General features: G+C 41.8%; 1 protein-coding gene across 1 annotated transcript; it reads right to left on the bottom strand.

Annotated features, from left to right (window-relative positions):
• Positions 1-8838: 8838 nt before the first annotated feature.
• On the bottom strand, positions 8839-15711 carry LOC115675686 (cationic peroxidase 1-like). Its single transcript, XM_030598438.2, has 5 exons — positions 15496-15711; positions 14936-15127; positions 14549-14569; positions 9454-9607; positions 8839-9299 (listed from the first exon to the last, which is right to left on the bottom strand). Exons 1-5 carry the CDS (start codon positions 15709-15711, stop codon positions 8911-8913), a joined length of 972 nt encoding a protein of 323 aa, XP_030454298.2. The 3' UTR covers positions 8839-8910.
• Positions 15712-18511: the final 2800 nt, after the last annotated feature.

Raw genomic sequence — 18511 nt, 5'->3', positions numbered from 1 at the left:
GTTTCACTGGGAGAAGAGGCTGACAGGAGGGCTGACATTTGCTTGCATTTATTCACTGAAGTCCATGCACATTTAAGGCCTAATAAATCAGAAATCAGCAACAGACTTGCTCCTGTAAAAGAACCATCATAAATGTGTTCAAATGCACGAAGAATTGTGACGTGGAGTAATTAATATGTCCTTATTAGCTCATAACTCATTAATTTAAATTTTCAAGCGGAAAATAGTCTAATTAGATATATTGACAGTTTTGAACTTAAACTCTTTCTTGACGATCTCTATGGGTAAAGGTATCGATCGACCTTTTTGATCGGTCGATCCTCGTGGTCAAGACTAATACGATTGCGGACCAAAATTTTGGAGAAGGTAAACATCCAGACTTCGAAGGGATTAATGGAGAACTGTCACATGTTTACTGGCGGCGGCATTAGCATGATGAGAGTCAAGTGTAGGACCCGGAAAAAGATGGAAGACAGCGCTTGCACAAGTTGTCCACGTCCACGGCTCCCGAGCGAGAGGTCAACGAAGATGGCGAGACCAATGATGGGTGAAATGGGAAGGGAATCATTGGCAACTCGACGAGCTGGCAACCTCTTCAGAGCTTAGGAAAAATCAACCGCCTAATCTGACAAATCATTGCATACATTCCTGTCGGATTATAGACTTTGTAGTGAGACTTGCCTTGCCTTGCGTGTCCAATTTGGACAGAAATTGAGAAGAAATGAGCCCTGAAGCTAAACCTTCTCATTTGCTTTCCTTATTGCGTGTTGCTGTTCGTTCAAAGTGAGGAGATTAATCCCAACACGTTAGATGACACAAAGAATCCGAAGCGGAATATCCAAAGATAGGAAACACAAAGAGTTAAAAGGTCCGGATATCTGGAAGATCATGAACAGCCAACAAGTCAAATGAACTGGTGGGATTCGAACGGGTAATCTCCAATTCCAGAGCTGTATATCTCCCGATGGTTCTAGCAAAAAATCCCCCAACGACCTTTCGCCAATTCTTATAATCTTTTATCTATGCAGACTTTGTCTCCATAAAATGTTAAATATTGTCGTAGGTTGAATGCTATAAGCACCTTTTTGAACACTATCTTGTGGAATCAAACCCCTTAAGTTACACCACCAACTTGTTGGCCTCATCTATGAACTTACGAGTTCGATTTAACTCATGAGCGAACCTCTAAACATTCATGCTGAGATGCCCAAGCCACGGCATACCTAAGGTAGAGAGATTTCTGGCTGCTAGAATCTTGGAGGAGTTGCGGTGAATAATGCAGAGTAATTATCACTGAAATTGAATATTCCATAATTGGTGTGCGTCATAGGTGGTGCGGAGATGCTAGCATTGGTCACCTCTATCCATCCTTTTATTTGAAAAAAAATATCCTTTAAATTACGAGTAAGCTATATATTGTCGTATCTTGGAATTACGAATGTAATATTGTGATGGATCATCAAAGTTTGGAGGAAGTAAATTAACTCATCTTATGCACGTAAAGTCATGTCACATCATGGAACAAGACAAAAGGACGGTACGAAATTAAACGAGTCGATTATAAGTTCCAAGATGAACATGAACTGGACTCTCAGTTTGAATGCAACTAAAGGAGCAAGATAAACACGATTATTCTTTAGAATACCTGATGTTTAGCTCTTGACCACCACCATTTGCCGCGACGCCTTGGTTGAATGTCTCTTCATTGTACCTAACTGATTAAGAGAAAAATCCACATTTTTAGATGGAAAGAAAATCAAGGAAAGAGAGTAGAAATAGGGAAGCTAACCCCCTTTAGTACGACAGCACGAGCAGATATCGAGTTTATGGCATTCTGGGGTTGTTCGACATCATTTTCAACGTGGAAAATTTGTATCTTGGTAGATTTGTTACCCGTTGTTGACACTTATAATTAAAAAAAATTTTTATGACCCAGGGAACCCCCGCACGGCTGACAGTCAGGAGGTAAACCCTGGGGGCGACACGTGCTAGCCACCACACACGTGCACCGGTTAAGTCACCCTGCGGCACCCGGAATTAATTACGTTATCGATAATTGAAATAAATAAATAATAGACGTCAAAAGATGACGTAGTCCGTACGAGACGGCTCACGCAAGCAAAACAGCTAGCAAGCACTGGCAGACACCGGCAGGAAATTTGAAATTCAGAAGAGAACTGGCGAGCGAACGCCAAAGTTATCAAGGGAAATTGTCATCGAGGCCGTCGACAAGGAAAATGACAGGTGTCAAGTTAGGAAGAGCTCAACAGAGGTCCTTGCTTTGGAAAGACAGGTGTCGAGCCAGGAAAAGCTCGACGAAGGTCCCTGCTTTGGAAGGACAGGTATCAAGCCATGAAGAACTCAATGACGGTTCCTGCTTCGAAACGACAGATGTCAATCCGGAAAAAGCTCGAAGACGGTTATTTCCCCAGGAAGGATAGGTGTCAAAATGAGAAGAACTCGATGACGGTTATTTCCCCGAGAAAGACAGGTGTTAGAATAAGAAAAGCTCGATAACAGTTATCTTCCTGGGAAGGACAGGTGTCAGAATGAGAAAAGTTCGATAACAGTTATCATCTTAGGAATGACAGATGTCAAAATAATGTGAGTTCGACGGCGGTTATCACCTCAGACAAAATGATAAGATCGATAGCGGTTGGCGGACAGATGTCATTAGATAAACGGTGAAGATGAGATCAACGGTGATTATCGAACCCGATGTCAAAGACGGTTACCGAGCCTACATTATAAATAGCACCCAGCTGCCACAGGAAGCCCCCCGCTCGCATACAAACCAAAATGCTGTCTTTTTATCTTTACTTGCCAGTATCGCACCTTTAGTTTCCGTCGCTATAGCTGTTTATTTTCCAAGTCAGTAACTTTGTAATATCGTGTCGACGAGCTTTGTACACCGCCAGTAATTGGACTGATTCGTCCGAGTCCTCTATAAATTCAAGTCAAATTTCATCATTGTATGAAACTTGTGTTATCAACCAAGACAATCAGGTTCTTTGCTCACGCTTGGATTGCTCCTGTCCGGAATTAGATCTAGAACCCAGTCTCATCTAATAAAAAATCAAAGAATGACTTTCGGTGAATTATTTTTCGTCGCGGGAACTATTTCCGGCGAAACACACGTATAGTTTTAATTTGTGTGATGCGGGTCATGTGATGGTGAGTATCGTCCGGCCAATTAGATTCTTTTGACTGGTGAAAATAGTATTGACGAAGTTTCATGGCAAATACAAGTGCATGAACGATAATCTTGTTTTGATTACGGGAAGAGTAATGCTACCCATATTCAAAGTCGTGCTATTTGTAAGTGCAACAGCTCTTTGTACTTCCGTTCTTATGAGTTCCTGATGGATCCATCCAGCTATGTAAGCATGGATCTACTCAACGCTGTTCAATTTCCCAAATCAAAGTTAATCACTTGTCATTTGGTCAAACACCTCATCACATTCAATAACACCAGCCTTTTGAGTAGAATCAGAAGCAGGAGTTCTAGGAGGACGTCTTTTGCCGGTAGATTATCGGTTGCAACTTGGTTCCTCACTTCATTATTGATCATCATCAAGCGTCATTACTAACGCTATCATCTAGGCAAATCAGAAGCTGAATTAGAGAGAAGTACCTTGTCTTAAGGAAGTATAGATTATATGTTCAAGGACTTTATAAGACATTACATCACCTTAATGGCCATTACTTTTCAAGAACTGAAACGTGTGATGAGATCATGCTAAATGCCCACATGAGATTATCTGATCTATGATAGGGAAAGGGCTGTCCAATAACCGGTACATGATACTCACTTTATTAAGCGTGTAATTCTTCAACTACATCCGTGGGGGTTTATTATCCACGACACGTTATCCTCGCACGCCATACTGTTAGAAATTAAACCAAATTTGTTGATACTTGTTTCCTTTTTTGAGTCTATTCGTATTTTCATATTTTGATTTTTCGTGTTTTTAGGTGCTAATTATAGTTTGAGCCCGAAAGAGGAAAGTTTCCTAAGTCAATTAGATTTCCTATTTTGAATAGGTTTCCTAATTGAATGGTTTCCTAATCGGAGTAGGTTTCCTAATTAGAATAGGTTTCCTAGAAAGAGGTTTCCTATTTCGAATCAAACTATGGCCTATATATAGTCTATTTCTCTTGTAATTGAGACATGCAATAGAAAGGCGCGAATTGCGATCGTTTCACCTTCAAAAATTTCTTCCATCAAATCAATATTGTTGCCGGGCCTCTGACGCTCAACAAATTGGTATCAGAGCTTACGGTTCGTGATCATGGCCTCAACGAACAATCAGCTTCCTCTTCAATACCCTTGTCTTACCAAAGAAAATTATGGTAACTGGGCTGTTAGAATGAAAGCTCTACTCGGCACCTACGGTGTGTGGGAACTTGTTAACACCGGCTATGATGAGCCAGAGGATGAAGCCACGTTGAACCAGAACCAGAGGAATGCTTTGGAGAAGGTTCGAACGAAAGATCAATATGCCCTGTCGATCATCTATCAAGCGTTAGATGATTCCATGTTCGAAAAAGTTTCGAACGCCACTACCGCTAAAGAGGCATGGGAGATTCTTCAAAACACACATCAAGGAGTTCAAAAAGTTCAGAAGATTCGCCTTCAAATCTTGAGAGGTGAATTCGAGGTAATTCATACGAAAGAATCTGAATCGATTGCTGATTATTTCACGAGAATTTTGGCAATTGTTAATCAGATAAAAAGAAACGGAGAAGACGTTTCCAATGTTCGTGTTGTTGAGAAAATACTTCGGTCCTTAGACAAGAAGTATGACCATATTGCGGTTGCAATCGAAGAATCCAAAGACTTGGATGCCATGACGGTCGATGAACTTATGGGTTCATTACAAGCCCATGAAGAAAGGTTTAGAAAGAAAAAGAATGAACCGGTGGAGGAAGTTCTCCAAACGCAATTGACCATTCGAGATGAGAAGGAGCAAAGAAGAGATCCCGTACAAAATCGCGGGACAAATCAAGATCGCGATCGAGGTCGTGGCCGAGGTCACTTTCGAGGAAGAGGTCGTGGACGAAGCAGAGGAGATCCTGCTCGAAGTGATGGAGGATACCAGTACCAAAGAGGTGTTCGTGGAAGAGGAAAGAACTCGACAAGCCAATGGTATGATATATCTAAAATCCGATGTTATCATTGCAATAAACTTGGCCATTATGCTTCTAACTGCTGGAACAAAGAAAGTAGCAGAGTAGACGAAAAAGCGAACTTGGTGAATGACGCTGATCAAGTTCTCTTATTGGCATTCAAAGAATATGAAGAAGGTCAAAGCGATACGTGGTATTTGGATACCGGCGCAAGCAATCACATGTGCGGGAGAAAGGAGATGTTTGCCGAGTTAGATGAGACAATTAAAGGGACTGTCTCATTCAGTGATAACTCTAAAATTCTTGTTGAAGGGAAAGGTACAATTTTGATTCGCTTAAAGAATGGTGCATGTCAGTTTATTACTAATGTTTATTATGTTACAAAAATGTCAAGTAATATATTGAGTTTGGGACAACTTCTGGAGAAAGGTTATACTGTTCATATGAGAGATCTTAATCTTATGTTGAGAGATCGGAATAATAAACTGATTGCAAATGTGAAGATGCCGAAGAATAGGATGTTTATTCTTAATATAAAGAGTGAGATGTCTCGATGTCTAAAGGCATGCGTAGATGATCCTTCATGGTTGTGGCATTTGAGGTTCGGCCATCTCAATTTTGGCGGACTCAATTTGCTTTCTCGCAAGAAGATGGTTTATGGCTTACCACATATTGATCATCCTGATCAATTATGTGAAGGGTGTGTTATCGGCAAGCATTCCAGAACTAGCTTTCCAAAGGAGGCGACTTATCGAGCGAAGAGGCCGCTTGAGTTGATTCATTCTGATTTGTGTGGCCCGATCAATCCTCACTCATATGGTAATCATCGATATTTTGTTACTTTTATTGATGATTTTACTCGAAAAACTTGGGTGTATTTTTTGAAAGAAAAGATAGAAGTGTTTGATACTTTCAAACAATTCAAGAACCTGACTGAAAAGGAAAGCGGCTATTTTATCAAGGCTTTGAGGACTGATCGTGGTGGAGAATTCACCTTAGCCATATTCAACAAATTCTGTGAAAATCATGGTATTCGGCGTTTCTTGACGGCCCCGTATTCTCCTCAACAAAACAGTGTGGCTGAACGGAAAAATAGAATCATTCTTGATATGGTTCGAAGCATGTTGAAGAGCAAAAATTTGTCAAAGGAACTTTGGGCTGAAGCTGTTTCGTGTGCCGTCTATCTTCAAAATAGATGTCCCACATATGGATTTGAAGGCGTAACTCCACAAGAGGCATGGACCGGAAGAACACCAAGTGTTTCGCACTTGAGAATTTTTGGGAGCATTGCCTATGCTCATGTCCCAGACCAAAAAAGATCGAAACTTGAAGACAAGAGCAAAAAGCTCATCTTTATCGGGTATGACTCATCATCCAAAGCCTATCGATTATTTGACCCTAGCACTTTGAAAGTGTATGTAAGTAGAGATGTCAAGTTCGATGAAGATGGAATGTGGGAAGAAAATCTAAAAGAAGAAGCGAATGTTCGTGGTGATTCCGATCAAACGGAGTTGAAGCATCAACCTTCACCTTCTTCTCCAACATCTTCTTCAAGTTCATCAACACCATCCTCTTCAAATAGTGTCGATGAACCGCTATTGCCAAGAGCGAGAAGATTGTCTAAAATTTACGAAGCTACCGAAGAGCTTCATCTTATATGTCTTCTTGCAGATTATGAACCACTTGCTTATGATGATGCGGCCAAAGAAGAAAAGTGGAGGAAAGCCATGAACGAAGAAATTGAAGCCATCGAGAAAAATCAAACATGGGAGCTTGCTAATCTTCCGAAGGACAAGAAATCAATTGGTGTTAAATGGGTGTACAAGGCCAAGAAGAATGAGAAAGGTGAAGTAACAAGGTACAAAGCTAGATTAGTCGCGAAGGGGTACAAGCAAAAAGCCGGAATCGACTATGATGAAGTTTTTGCCCCTGTCATCCGCATGGAAACGATTAGATTAATTATTTCCATTGCTGCTCAAAATAATTGGCGGATTTATCAAATAGATGTCAAATCAGCATTCTTGAATGGCATCCTTGAAGAAGAAATTTATATTGAACAACCCGAGGGGTTTGTTGTGAAAGGTTATGAAGGCAAAGTGCTAAGGTTGAAGAAAGCTCTATATGGGCTTAAACAAGCACCGAGAGCATGGAATTCCAGAATTGATGCATATTTCAAGGCGATTGAATTCTCTTAATGTCCATACGAGCATGCACTCTATTTGAAGCAAGAAAAAGGTGATATTCTGCTCGTCTGTTTATATGTTGATGATCTTGTTTTTACAGGAAATAATTCGGCGATGATTGATGCTTTTAAGGCATCGATGGTGAAAGAATTTGAGATGACCGATAATGGTCTCATGAATTATTTCCTTGGTATCGAAGTGAAGCAAAGTGCCGATGGGATTTTTATTTCCCAAAAAGGATATGCAGAAAATATCCTTGAAAAATTCAACATGAAGAACTGTATGCCGGTCAATACACCAATGGAGTGCGGAACCAAGCTTTCGAAGTTTGATGATGGTGCCGATGTTGATTCGACATATTATAGAAGCTTGATTGGGAGTTTGAGATACTTGACATGCACGAGACCGGATATTATGTATAGTGTTGGAATTGTGAGTCGATACATGGAGAAGCCGAAATCATCTCATCTTAAAGCTGCAAAGAGAATACTTCGGTACATCAAAGGTACTATTTCTCATGGCTTACACTATTATTGCTCTGAATCTTTCAAACTTAGAGCTTATTCGAATAGTGATTATGGTGGAGATATCGATGATCGAAAAAGCACCACGGGATTTGTATTTTTCTTGTGCGACACTGCTTTCACGTGGTCATCAAAGAAGCAATCAAGTGTTACTCTGTCGACATGTGAAGCTAAATATGTAGCTGCATCTTCATGCGTTTATCATGCAATATGGTTGAGAAGACTACTCAAAGATATTCTTATGGAGCAGACGAAAGCAACGGAGATTTTTGTTGATAATGTTTCTGTTATTGCTTTGGCGAAAAATCCAGTTTTTCATGAACGAAGTAAACATATCGATGTTCGATATCACTTCATCCGAGAACAGGTTAAAGAGAATGAAGTTGAAGTATTGCATGTGAAGACCGGAGATCAAGTAGCAGATATTTTTACTAAACCTCTCAAGATCAATGCTTTTCGAAAGTTCAAGAGCCTGCTTGGAATGATTGATGGAAGAGAATTTGGTTTAGGGGGGAGTGTTAGAAATTAAACCAAATTTGTTGATACCTGTTTCCTTTTTTGAGTCTATTCGTATTTTCATATTTTGATTTTTCGTGTTTTTAGGTGCTAATTATAGTTTGAGCCCGAAAGAGGAAAGTTTCCTAAGTCAATTAAATTTCCTATTTTGAATAGGTTTCCTAATTGAATGGTTTCCTAATCGGAGTAGGTTTCCTAATTAGAATAGGTTTCCTAGAAAGAGGTTTCTTATTTCGAATCAAACTATGGCCTATATATAGTCTATTTCTCTTGTAATTGAGACATGCAATAGAAAGGCGCGAATTGCGATCGTTTCACCTTCAAAAATTTCTTCCATCAAATCAATATTGTTGCCACGTCTCTGACGCTCAACACATACATGTTCTGATTCTGGCCATGCGAGCTCACAACCTTAATCAACGGCATTGCTGTCGGATCGGGTGGAGCCCCACATAAGAAGTATGATAAACGTGATCACCTTATTGCTGTTTATCAAGATCTGTATATAATAGTTACAAGAAATTATCCAAACATCCTTACATCAGCTAATTGCTTGATTAAGATGCATTGACCTTCCTGCAATTCGTTCTTACTTGTCCATCCGTCCCTGTGAGGGGGCTGAGGTTTCCCATCTTCACCATAGCATCGGCCAAATCGGCAAAGAAGGCGGCCGAGTCAAGGCTGTAGGTATTCACTTGCGAGTCGGTGGATCCGTTGTTGAACAGCTGCCGGTCCGAGTGCAGAAGGCCCTTCATGCTCACTAGATTCTTGAAGTAGTTGTTGTCGAACACATCGCCGGTGGCGTCGAGCGACGCTAGATTATCCTCCCCACCGGCACGGGGACAGTCCTGCTCCAGCGACGCAGCAAATGTGGGGTCAATGTTCTTCTCATTGTAGATGCGAATGCCGTACAAGACGCACCTTGCTCGGCCTATCAAGTGAGTTCCTGCGGTACGAAGCACATACAATGGCGGATCATGGTCGGGTGATTTTCGTTCGACGACAATTAAAGAAAATCTTTCCAAAGTGCAAAGACCAAAAGAATGAAATTTCTTTCTCAGATTAATAACATTTTTTGCCAAGTAAATTAAACTAAGTACCTGAGAGGGCGACCATTTCTTTGGCAGAAAAGCCCTTTTTAGAGAAGGCGGATATGAGAAAGCTAAGGTCTGAGAGTGAGGGAGGAATATCGCTGTTTGCAGCTCTCAGACTTGCCGTGGTTGAATCTCTCCTGCCTAGTTGTACGTGTAAAACCTCAAGAAATTAATATCTCAAGGCAACAAGAGTTGCGGCTAAAGGCAGCCATATATTGTGTTTTAATAATATTTTGTACATCGCTAATGAAAGATACATGTGCCTATTTATAGGCTTTAAAGGTTAACTATCTAAAGTAACAAATAACAAATATCAATTACAGCAAATCAAAATCAAGACAAAATCTCCTAAATATATCTATATCTCTAATACAGGAAAATAATCATGGAGGAAATCTCTGCTGAGCTGTAGCCTTGCTGTCTAACATCCCCCCGCAAGCTGATGTGGCAGGAGTCACAGTAAGCTTGATCTGAAGAAGACGGAACCGAGGAGTGGAGAGGCCTTTAGTGAAGATGTCAGCTGGTTGATCATGAGTGGAGATGTACTGAACATGAAGCTGTCCTTTGGCCACACGCTCGCGCACAAAGTGGTAGTCAATCTCTACATGTTTAGTGCGAGCATGGAAGATGGGATTGCCAGTTAGATAGATAGCAGAAATATTATCACACCAAAGGACAGGAGGAGCAAGCAGACGAACATGAAGATCGCGTAGTAGAGCTTCTATCCAAATAAGTTCTCAACGGGTATCGCAAGACACTTAAACTCGGCTTCGGTACTTGATCGGGCAACGGTCCGCTGTTTGCGGGAGCTCCATGAAATGAGATTTGAACCCAAGAAGATGCCAAACCCGCCAACAGAGCGACGAGTATCTGGAGCACTAGCCCATCCCGCATCGGAAAAAGCATGCAACTGAAAAGAAGAGCCGGGAGTGAAGAGAATACCATGATGTTGAGTGCCTTTGATGAAACGAAGGATCCTTTTAACAAATTGCCAGTGGATCTCAGTGGGAGAGTGCATGAACTGACAAGCTGTGTTGACAGCATATGCGATATCTGGGCGAGTGAGCGTGAGATACTGTAGAGCCCCTACAATGCTGCGATATAGCGATGGATCGGAGAAGGGTGCACCAAGATGAGCAGACGGGGCACCAGCCGAAGTGGTACATGGCGTGGAAACAGGACGAGCCTCGGTCATTTTGGCCCGCATAAGTAAATCTGCAACATATTTAGCCTGATGGAGAATAATGCCTCGGTCTGTCCGGTCTATTTCAATGCCAAGAAAGTAATGAAGCTTTCCCAGATCTTTAATAGAAAATTCCTGCTGCAAAGATTTAATGAGAGCCGACAATGGCGCATTAGGTGACCCAGTGACAATAATGTCATCAACATAAACCAGGAGGAAAATACTATGCTGAGCTGTATGAAGAATAAAGAGTGATGAATCGGCAATTGAAGGAATGAAGCCCAGCTGAACCAAAAAAGCACTGAGGCGTTGATGCCAGGCTCGAGGAGCCTGTTTAAGACCATAAAGAGATCGCTGTAATTTGCAGACATAGCGGGGATGAGCAGAATCAACAAAGCCAGGGGGCTGCTCCATGAAAATTTCTTCTGTTAGGTGACCATGAAGAAAGGCGTTCTTCACATCAAGCTGCCGGAGTTGCCACCCACGAGAAAAGGCAACAGAGAGGACAGTACGAACTGTCACATGCTTGACAACAGGGCTGAAAGTCTCATTGTAGTCGATGCCTTCTTGTTGATGGAATCCCTTTGCAACCAATCGGGCTTTATACCGCTCAAGAGAACCATCGACGGAGCTTAACCCGAAGACCCATTTGCACCGATGGGTTTACAATTCGGAGGAGGGGACACTAATGTCCAGGTCTGATTTTTTATGAGGGCAGTGTATTCATCCGCCATAGCCGCATGCCAATTTGCATCTTTCACAGCCTGACTAAAGCAAGAAGGTGTGACAAAATCTGACACAGAGGTGGCCAACGCATAAGTGTGATCACTGCGAATGTGTCTGTGGGCTAAAGTGCCATCACGAAGGCGTGTCACCATAGGATGTGTCGGCTGAGCTAGTGGATTCGGCGGAGAAGCTGCTGTCAGGATTGGTGCAGCTGCGGACTGAGAGGGAGACCCATCAGTGGGTTCATGCAGTGAGGTTTCGGACACACCTGAACTGCGCTGATTCTGCAGCAAGGAATTAGCAGACTGCAAATCGCAATTAGAGGGAGAACAAGGCTCACGTGGTGGTTGCTGTGGCAAAAGAGTTCCAGACAACTCAGCAGAAATAAGCGGCTGAATGGTTGCGGCAGCCTCCGAAGATGATTGCGGAGTGTTTTGCGCATAAGGGAGATCTAATTCGTCAAACACGGCATCAGCAACAATGTAGAACCGTCGATGCTGAGGGGAATAACACCGGTATCCTTTGTATCCTGATGGGTAGCCCAAGAAAATGCACCGATGTGACCTTGGTTGCAGTTTATTCTTCGCATAGGGTCGAAGATTGGGATACACTGTGCAGCCAAAAACTCTTAGATGAGCAATAACTGGAACCATTTGAAATAAAATCTCCCATGGTGATTTATTCTGCAGAACCGGTGTGGGCAGCCGATTGATAATGTGTACAGCTGCTTCAAAGGCAAAGTCCCAATAATGATAGGGGACAGAAGCATGATAGAGCATCGCGAGTCCCATTTCAACTATGTGGCGATGTTTGCGCTCGGCTGAGCCATTCTGAAGGGGTAGGCGTGGACAGGAGGTCCTGTGAAAAATACCTTTCGCTTGCAATAAATGAACAAACGGTGCAGAGATAAACTCTCCCGCACGGTCAGATTGAAAAGCTTTGACCTTAGTGTTAAGTTGATTTTCAACGAAGGTGAAGAAAACAGTGACAATGGATAAGAATTGGTAGCGAGAATGAAAAAGATAAAACCAAGAAAATTTAGAGTAATCATCCGTAAAGCAAACATAGTATTTATTATTTTGGGACGACATGACAGGAGCAGGCCCCCAGACATCAAAGTGAACTAGTTCTAGGGGAGCCTTAGACCTATTAGTGGTCGGTGGATGAGACTGTTTATGACTCTTGCTGGAAAGACAAGCTGAACAAACTGGAACAGGACTTAACGACTTATTGAAGATTCTTGAAATAGTAGGAAATGCGGCATGACCAAGACGACGATGCCAATGGGTGAGTGACTCCACTTGAGAAACGAAGCAGGTTGGAGACGTAGGTGACAATGATGAGAGTGCGTAAAGGCCTTGATTAATGTCCCCCCGGAGAAGGATCTTGCCCGTACGACGGCACTTCACAAAGAAACAGTTCGGTGAGAAAATAAAGTCACATGAATTTTCAGCAGAGAATTGACGAACAGAAATTAAGTTCTTAGTGATAGACGGAACGACCATGATATTAGACATGCGGAAATCACGGGTAATAAGGGTACCTATGTGAGTGATGGGAAGATTTGACCCATTACCTATGGTGACCTGCTGAGTGCCATGATATGGCTGAACTGAGGACAGCTGATGAGGATTGTTGGTAATATGATGTGTGGCACCTGAGTCGGGATACCAGGCATCGGGAGAAAGCACCGATGGTGGAGGAGGTATCTCAGCCAATTGAACTTGTGGTGGAAGTGACTGCTGCTGGTGCGTGTGGCCTCCAGAGAACCCAAATTGTTGGTTGAACCGATTGCGACAAGCAATGGCCTTATGTCCCGGGCGGTTGCAAATCTGGCATCTCACATTGCTACGTCTTTGATTTTTGTTGCCATTGAAATTTCGATACCAAGTTAAATATAAGAATTGCAAAAGAGTACATAAAGAGCCTATTTCGATATTTCGATATTGAGAGTTGCCCGGATTATTGAAGCTGGGCTGCTGTCCATGAGGATTAAGATTCCTCTGTTGCCCCGTATTTGAGCTGGGGCTATTGAAATTGGAAATAGGGCCACGATGTGAATGAGAATTTTGGCCCAAGCTGGTGTTGTGCGCAACGAAGGCAGCTGGTTGGGTGGTTTGTGGTTCCTGGAGCTCCAACAGTGCTTCATGAGCCAAGAGAAGGCCATGAAAAGACTCCCTGGTCATTTGTTGATGCTGAGTGTGAACCGAAATTGCAACAGCCAAGCTTTGGAACTCAGCTCCTAGGCCTCGGAAGATATGCGTTCGGTACTCTTGTGGTGAGATGATCTCACCAATGGAGGCCAATTGATCAGATATAAAAGTAGCATGTTGAAGAAATTCGGTCACTGTTTGATTACCTTTTCGCATCGTCTGAAGTTGCAGCCGCAATTGGGTAGCTCGCGCACTATTTTGGGCAGCGAAAGATGCAGAGAAGAAATTCCACACAGCATGAGAGGTGCTCAGATTAGATAACTGACCCACAATTGAATCGGCTGTCGTGCTTAAGATCCACCCGAGAGCAATCTGGTTGCGTGTATACCAGTTATCGTATTCAGGATTGGGCACAATATTGGAAGAACCATCTGTATTGGTTTGAGTAATTTGTTGTGGAGGACATGGTAGCGTTCCATCGACGATCGAAATCAGTTTATTTGCACGAAGGAAGGGGAGGATTCGAGCTTTCCACACCACGTAGTTGTCCCCGGTGAATTTCACCCCAAGATTTGGACAACCAGATGATCCCATGAAATTTCCAGATGACGGAATGACGGGACTGGTGAGAGACAAGATTGTTGAACTGGATGGCATTGAGATGCTAACAGCAGCGGATGTCACGGGACTCGATTCCATTGAGGAATTTAGATTGGAACTCATGGCTATGATGCTTTCGCAATTGATAGCTCTGATACCATGTAAAACCTCAAGAAATTAATATCTCAAGGCAACAAGAGTTGCGGCTAAAGGCAGCCATATATTGTGTTTTAATAATATTTTGTACATCGCTAATGAAAGATACATGTGCTTATTTATAGGCTTTAAAGGTTAACTATCTAAAGTAACAAATAACAAATATCAATTACAGCAAATCAAAATCAAGACAAAATCTCCTAAATATATCTATATCTCTAATACAGGAAAATAATCATGGAGGAAATCTCTGCTGAGCTGTAGCCTTGCTGTCTAACAGTACGGTCCACGTTGGTCCACCCAACTGAAAAACATTGCATGATCCACAATCAGTATAATTGATCTGATCATAGTCACCTTCGATCTTACTGATTTGAAAGGAATAAGACTACACTCAGAGTAACATTTGATCCGAAATCATCAATTAATGCATCGCCATGGGAATTGGAAAATTTATTCTTTGCCAATATTACCACGTGTGACCAATAAATATGGATATTATATAGTTGTTGCAGTACATAACCACTTTATTTTGTTAAAATATTTATTGGTTTGTCACGCCATGTTAAGAAGAAATGTGAGCTTGTCGATAGATTTTTGTTTCCTTCTCTTTTGAGAGATGATCAAAAGGATATCTCGTGTTTCTCTACAGGTAGAAAAGACATCTTACAGCAACGACGGAATCGCGGGCTGCGACGGCTAGGATGTCGGCACACGAAACGATCCCGGGGCACTGTCCTTCGAGCCGAGCCTTGATGTTGTCAACCACGTCGAAACCCCTGATTGAATTCACATTGGGGCGAGCCGTCTTCTCGCCCGTGAATCTCTCGGTGTCATCCAACAATACGGAGCCATCACAACCCTGTTCAAACCTCGATATTCTTAGCATTACTGTTGACAAGCCATTAAGCTTTTGTTTCGACCTCGTTTGCACTCTCTGCTTGAACAAAGTTTGACAGTATCATGATAAAATATTGATTTATAAAGCAGCTTGGATGGAAGTAGAAGAATCGCCTAGAATTGAATATGCCATTTATAATCTAGGAAGAACAACACAGTACGAAATTAGGTCGCGACATCAACACAAGACTCGCCTCATTTTTTGTCTTTTGATTGTATATAGTGGCTGTGTGAACCTAATCATGTGTTTTTTTTTACCAAAGAAAGTGATGTATCCAGTGGAACTTGATGATGAAGATGACATACGAAGAGAAAAAGAGAACAACTTGCATTGACAAAGCAGTCGTGGTAATGGAGACGCAAGAGCGAGGCTCCCATTCGGGGCTCCGAGGACACCGCCGTGCTCACGGTCTCCTGAATAATGGACAGAGCCGAAGGACACGAACTTGCGTAGAAGTTCGGCGATAGCTGAGCCGAAGCCACCACGAATGCAACAACCAAAAAGAAGGAGAAGGTAATGATCATGGAGAAGGAGAAGGAAGCCATTGATGTGGCTGTGTGACTAGCTAGTCTTAAACCTGAGACGTTACTGGTTTTGCATGAGATTAGTTCCACTAATGGCGTGGCCTAATTTATTGGCAGAAGTTTTACCTCCAGTTGAAACTTATCTTGTAAATAAAGTAAGAAAAAGTTAATAGGGACGTCTAGAGCATTTCTCTTATCAACAAGGTGTAAGAATAATTGTGGCCACATGATGTTATTAAATTAATGGTTTAATAATTATTATGCTATAATAATCGTATTGGCTATGAAGAGATGCGACTCTACGAAACGGAATGTGCTTTGATGGAAGGCATCTAGTGAAAGCCCATATAAATAGATTTTGGTCCTCTCTCCACCCACAGAAGAAAGAACTTATGATTGTATTCTATCCTCCATCAGATAAAATACGTTAAAGAGAAAAGTGGGTTAAGGGAGAGAAATCAAATTTCTACGTTTCTTCTGTTTCTGCAACAATTATATTCAAGGGCAACACTATGGATAAACGTATGTCTTCATCCTTCTTATTGTGAAAATCATGAAGATTTAAGATCCTGTTTTCAGAATTTTTCCACATAAAAGTATTATGTTATCGCCTAACACAAGGTAACTTCAAATCTCCAAGTTACTCCTTTAAGAGGACGCCGCATCAACACATTCTAAATAGATGTCGTAAATTTAACCAAGACATTCCGAAAAGATGATGGGACACCACCCATCTTCTATCTCCTCTTTCTCCATACTATATCCTCCTCTGATTGTCGCCCTCTAGTATCACTGCGGTCGCTTAATCGGCCAACACTACGCAGCCGCACCCTCCGCCTCCACCAGCCACCGCCAACGGCAGGCACACTTCGCCTTCCTCCGTCCTTAACCCTCTACACTCGACGCTATCTCTCTCTACATACCTCTTTTGATTTCAAATTTAGGGCCTCAGATCTGAGCTCTCTCTCTCTTAACTTAAGCGATCCGGTCTTAGGCCGTTAGAGGAGGTCACGACCCCTCGATCTCCAACAGCCTTGTTGTGACAGTTAAAAGATATTTCTAGGGCATCGTGTATATTTCCCCTCATTGGTCCCGATTGATTGTAAATAATACTTTGCAACTTTGGATAGTTTTTAGATATAGCTTATAAATAGACTCGTGTCTCTACATTTGATAATATACATTTTTCTTTCCGTCGTTACAATTCTCAATCGCGCGGTCGCAAACTTGCTTGCAAATGTAGAGAGAGAGAGAGACCTATCAGTGTTGGGCACGATGGTGACAATGACAAACTTCTTGGGTTTCTATGTAGTAACTAAGGAGCGGAATAGGGAAGAAGCTAGAAGGAGAAAGAATAAAAGAAACCAACGATGATACCTAATCCTCGGCCATTGATAACTAGGCGTGTAAGGATAAATTGTATAGCTGCGGTTAATTCTAAATTTAGAGGATCACAATTGAAGGTTGTCAAACATTTCACTCTAAACTCAACATTTCACAATTATATATGTGCGGTTAATTCACTCAGAATTCCTGCTCAAGAGCTAAAATGGAAGGTGAGATTCTGACTTACATGACGAAGAGGAAAAGGCCCTAAGCACCAATTTCAGATTGTTTAAATCTTTTAATAGATCTAATATAAAGGAAAATCACATGTAATGCCCTTACCCCTTACCCGATTTGCTAGTACAAGATTCATGAAAAGAGTCAGACAGTAGTCCCCCTTGTTAGTAGCTAGATATCATTTGATAGTATATGCGCTCTTAGCTCATACACCATACAAAGACAAACAAACCGAGGCCTAACCCAACTCATAAATCATAGACCAACGGAAGAGGGCAAATGGAGATATGGGACGTGTGTCCAGTTCTCAGTGCAAGAAATTGGCCGAAAATTCTTTCTATTTCTCGCCTGACAAGGTTTGACGGGGAGTGATTCCCAATTGGCTCAAAACCAATAGTTGTCGAAACAATATCGACAGAACAAGCCGATTAGGTTTGCACAGAATCGCAAGCGAAACATGGAATAATACATACAAATCTACCCGATTCGAAATGACAAGTCAAGAAATTATCGAATCACTCGGAAGCCGGTTGAATGTAAGAGCACAAGACCTTGACATCGAAGTTGTAATTTCCTAGGTGAACATCTGACTTTTTCTTCCCCTTGACCATACGATATATAACCATAAGTTTAGTAGTTTACAGTTAACTTTGTTAAATTTTTCTAATAATCCAAAAAATACAACGTGTCATGGGAACAATCTAGGTCAAGCCCACTTGGCTTGATGGGCTCGCTCAGGCTCGAATTATTTTGTGGATCCGGGCCGAATTCATTGATTGAAATAATGCACAATTAATGAATCATTCACGTCGGACTTATTAGGGACCCTTTCGTGACCTGATAAATTGAGCATTATCACCAGCGGCACTGTATAGCAATCAATGAACAATGGTTATATTATCTTCTGATAATGAAATCATAATTAATCGCATCTCCCATGAAAAGCACCCTGCTCGAGTAATGTAGCAAGATCTTTGTTAACAATTTTCTCAAACAAAATTGTTTGAGAATTCGACTTTTGAACGGACACATTTAAGTTCCGGATCTTTTTCCTTACCGCCGTTGAACATCGCTTGCCTTCGCCGGTTGTCGTTAGCCATCGGGTCTCGGGAGGGTACAAGCCTGCAAGGTTTTTAATTTTTCATATTTTAATATCCACATCACTTGGACACGCATCACTTTTTTAATGGATCTGAGTAGGATTATGTATGCCCCGTATGCTGATGACGCGGTGGTTTGACACCACTGAATATTTTTT

Source organism: Syzygium oleosum, unplaced genomic scaffold (genome assembly GCF_021117445.2).
Source record: "Syzygium oleosum isolate NSW1041296 unplaced genomic scaffold, Sole_v2.1 Sole_v2.13, whole genome shotgun sequence".
NCBI lineage: Eukaryota > Viridiplantae > Streptophyta > Magnoliopsida > Myrtales > Myrtaceae > Syzygium > Syzygium oleosum.
This window is presented reverse-complemented; position numbering and strand designations above follow the sequence as displayed.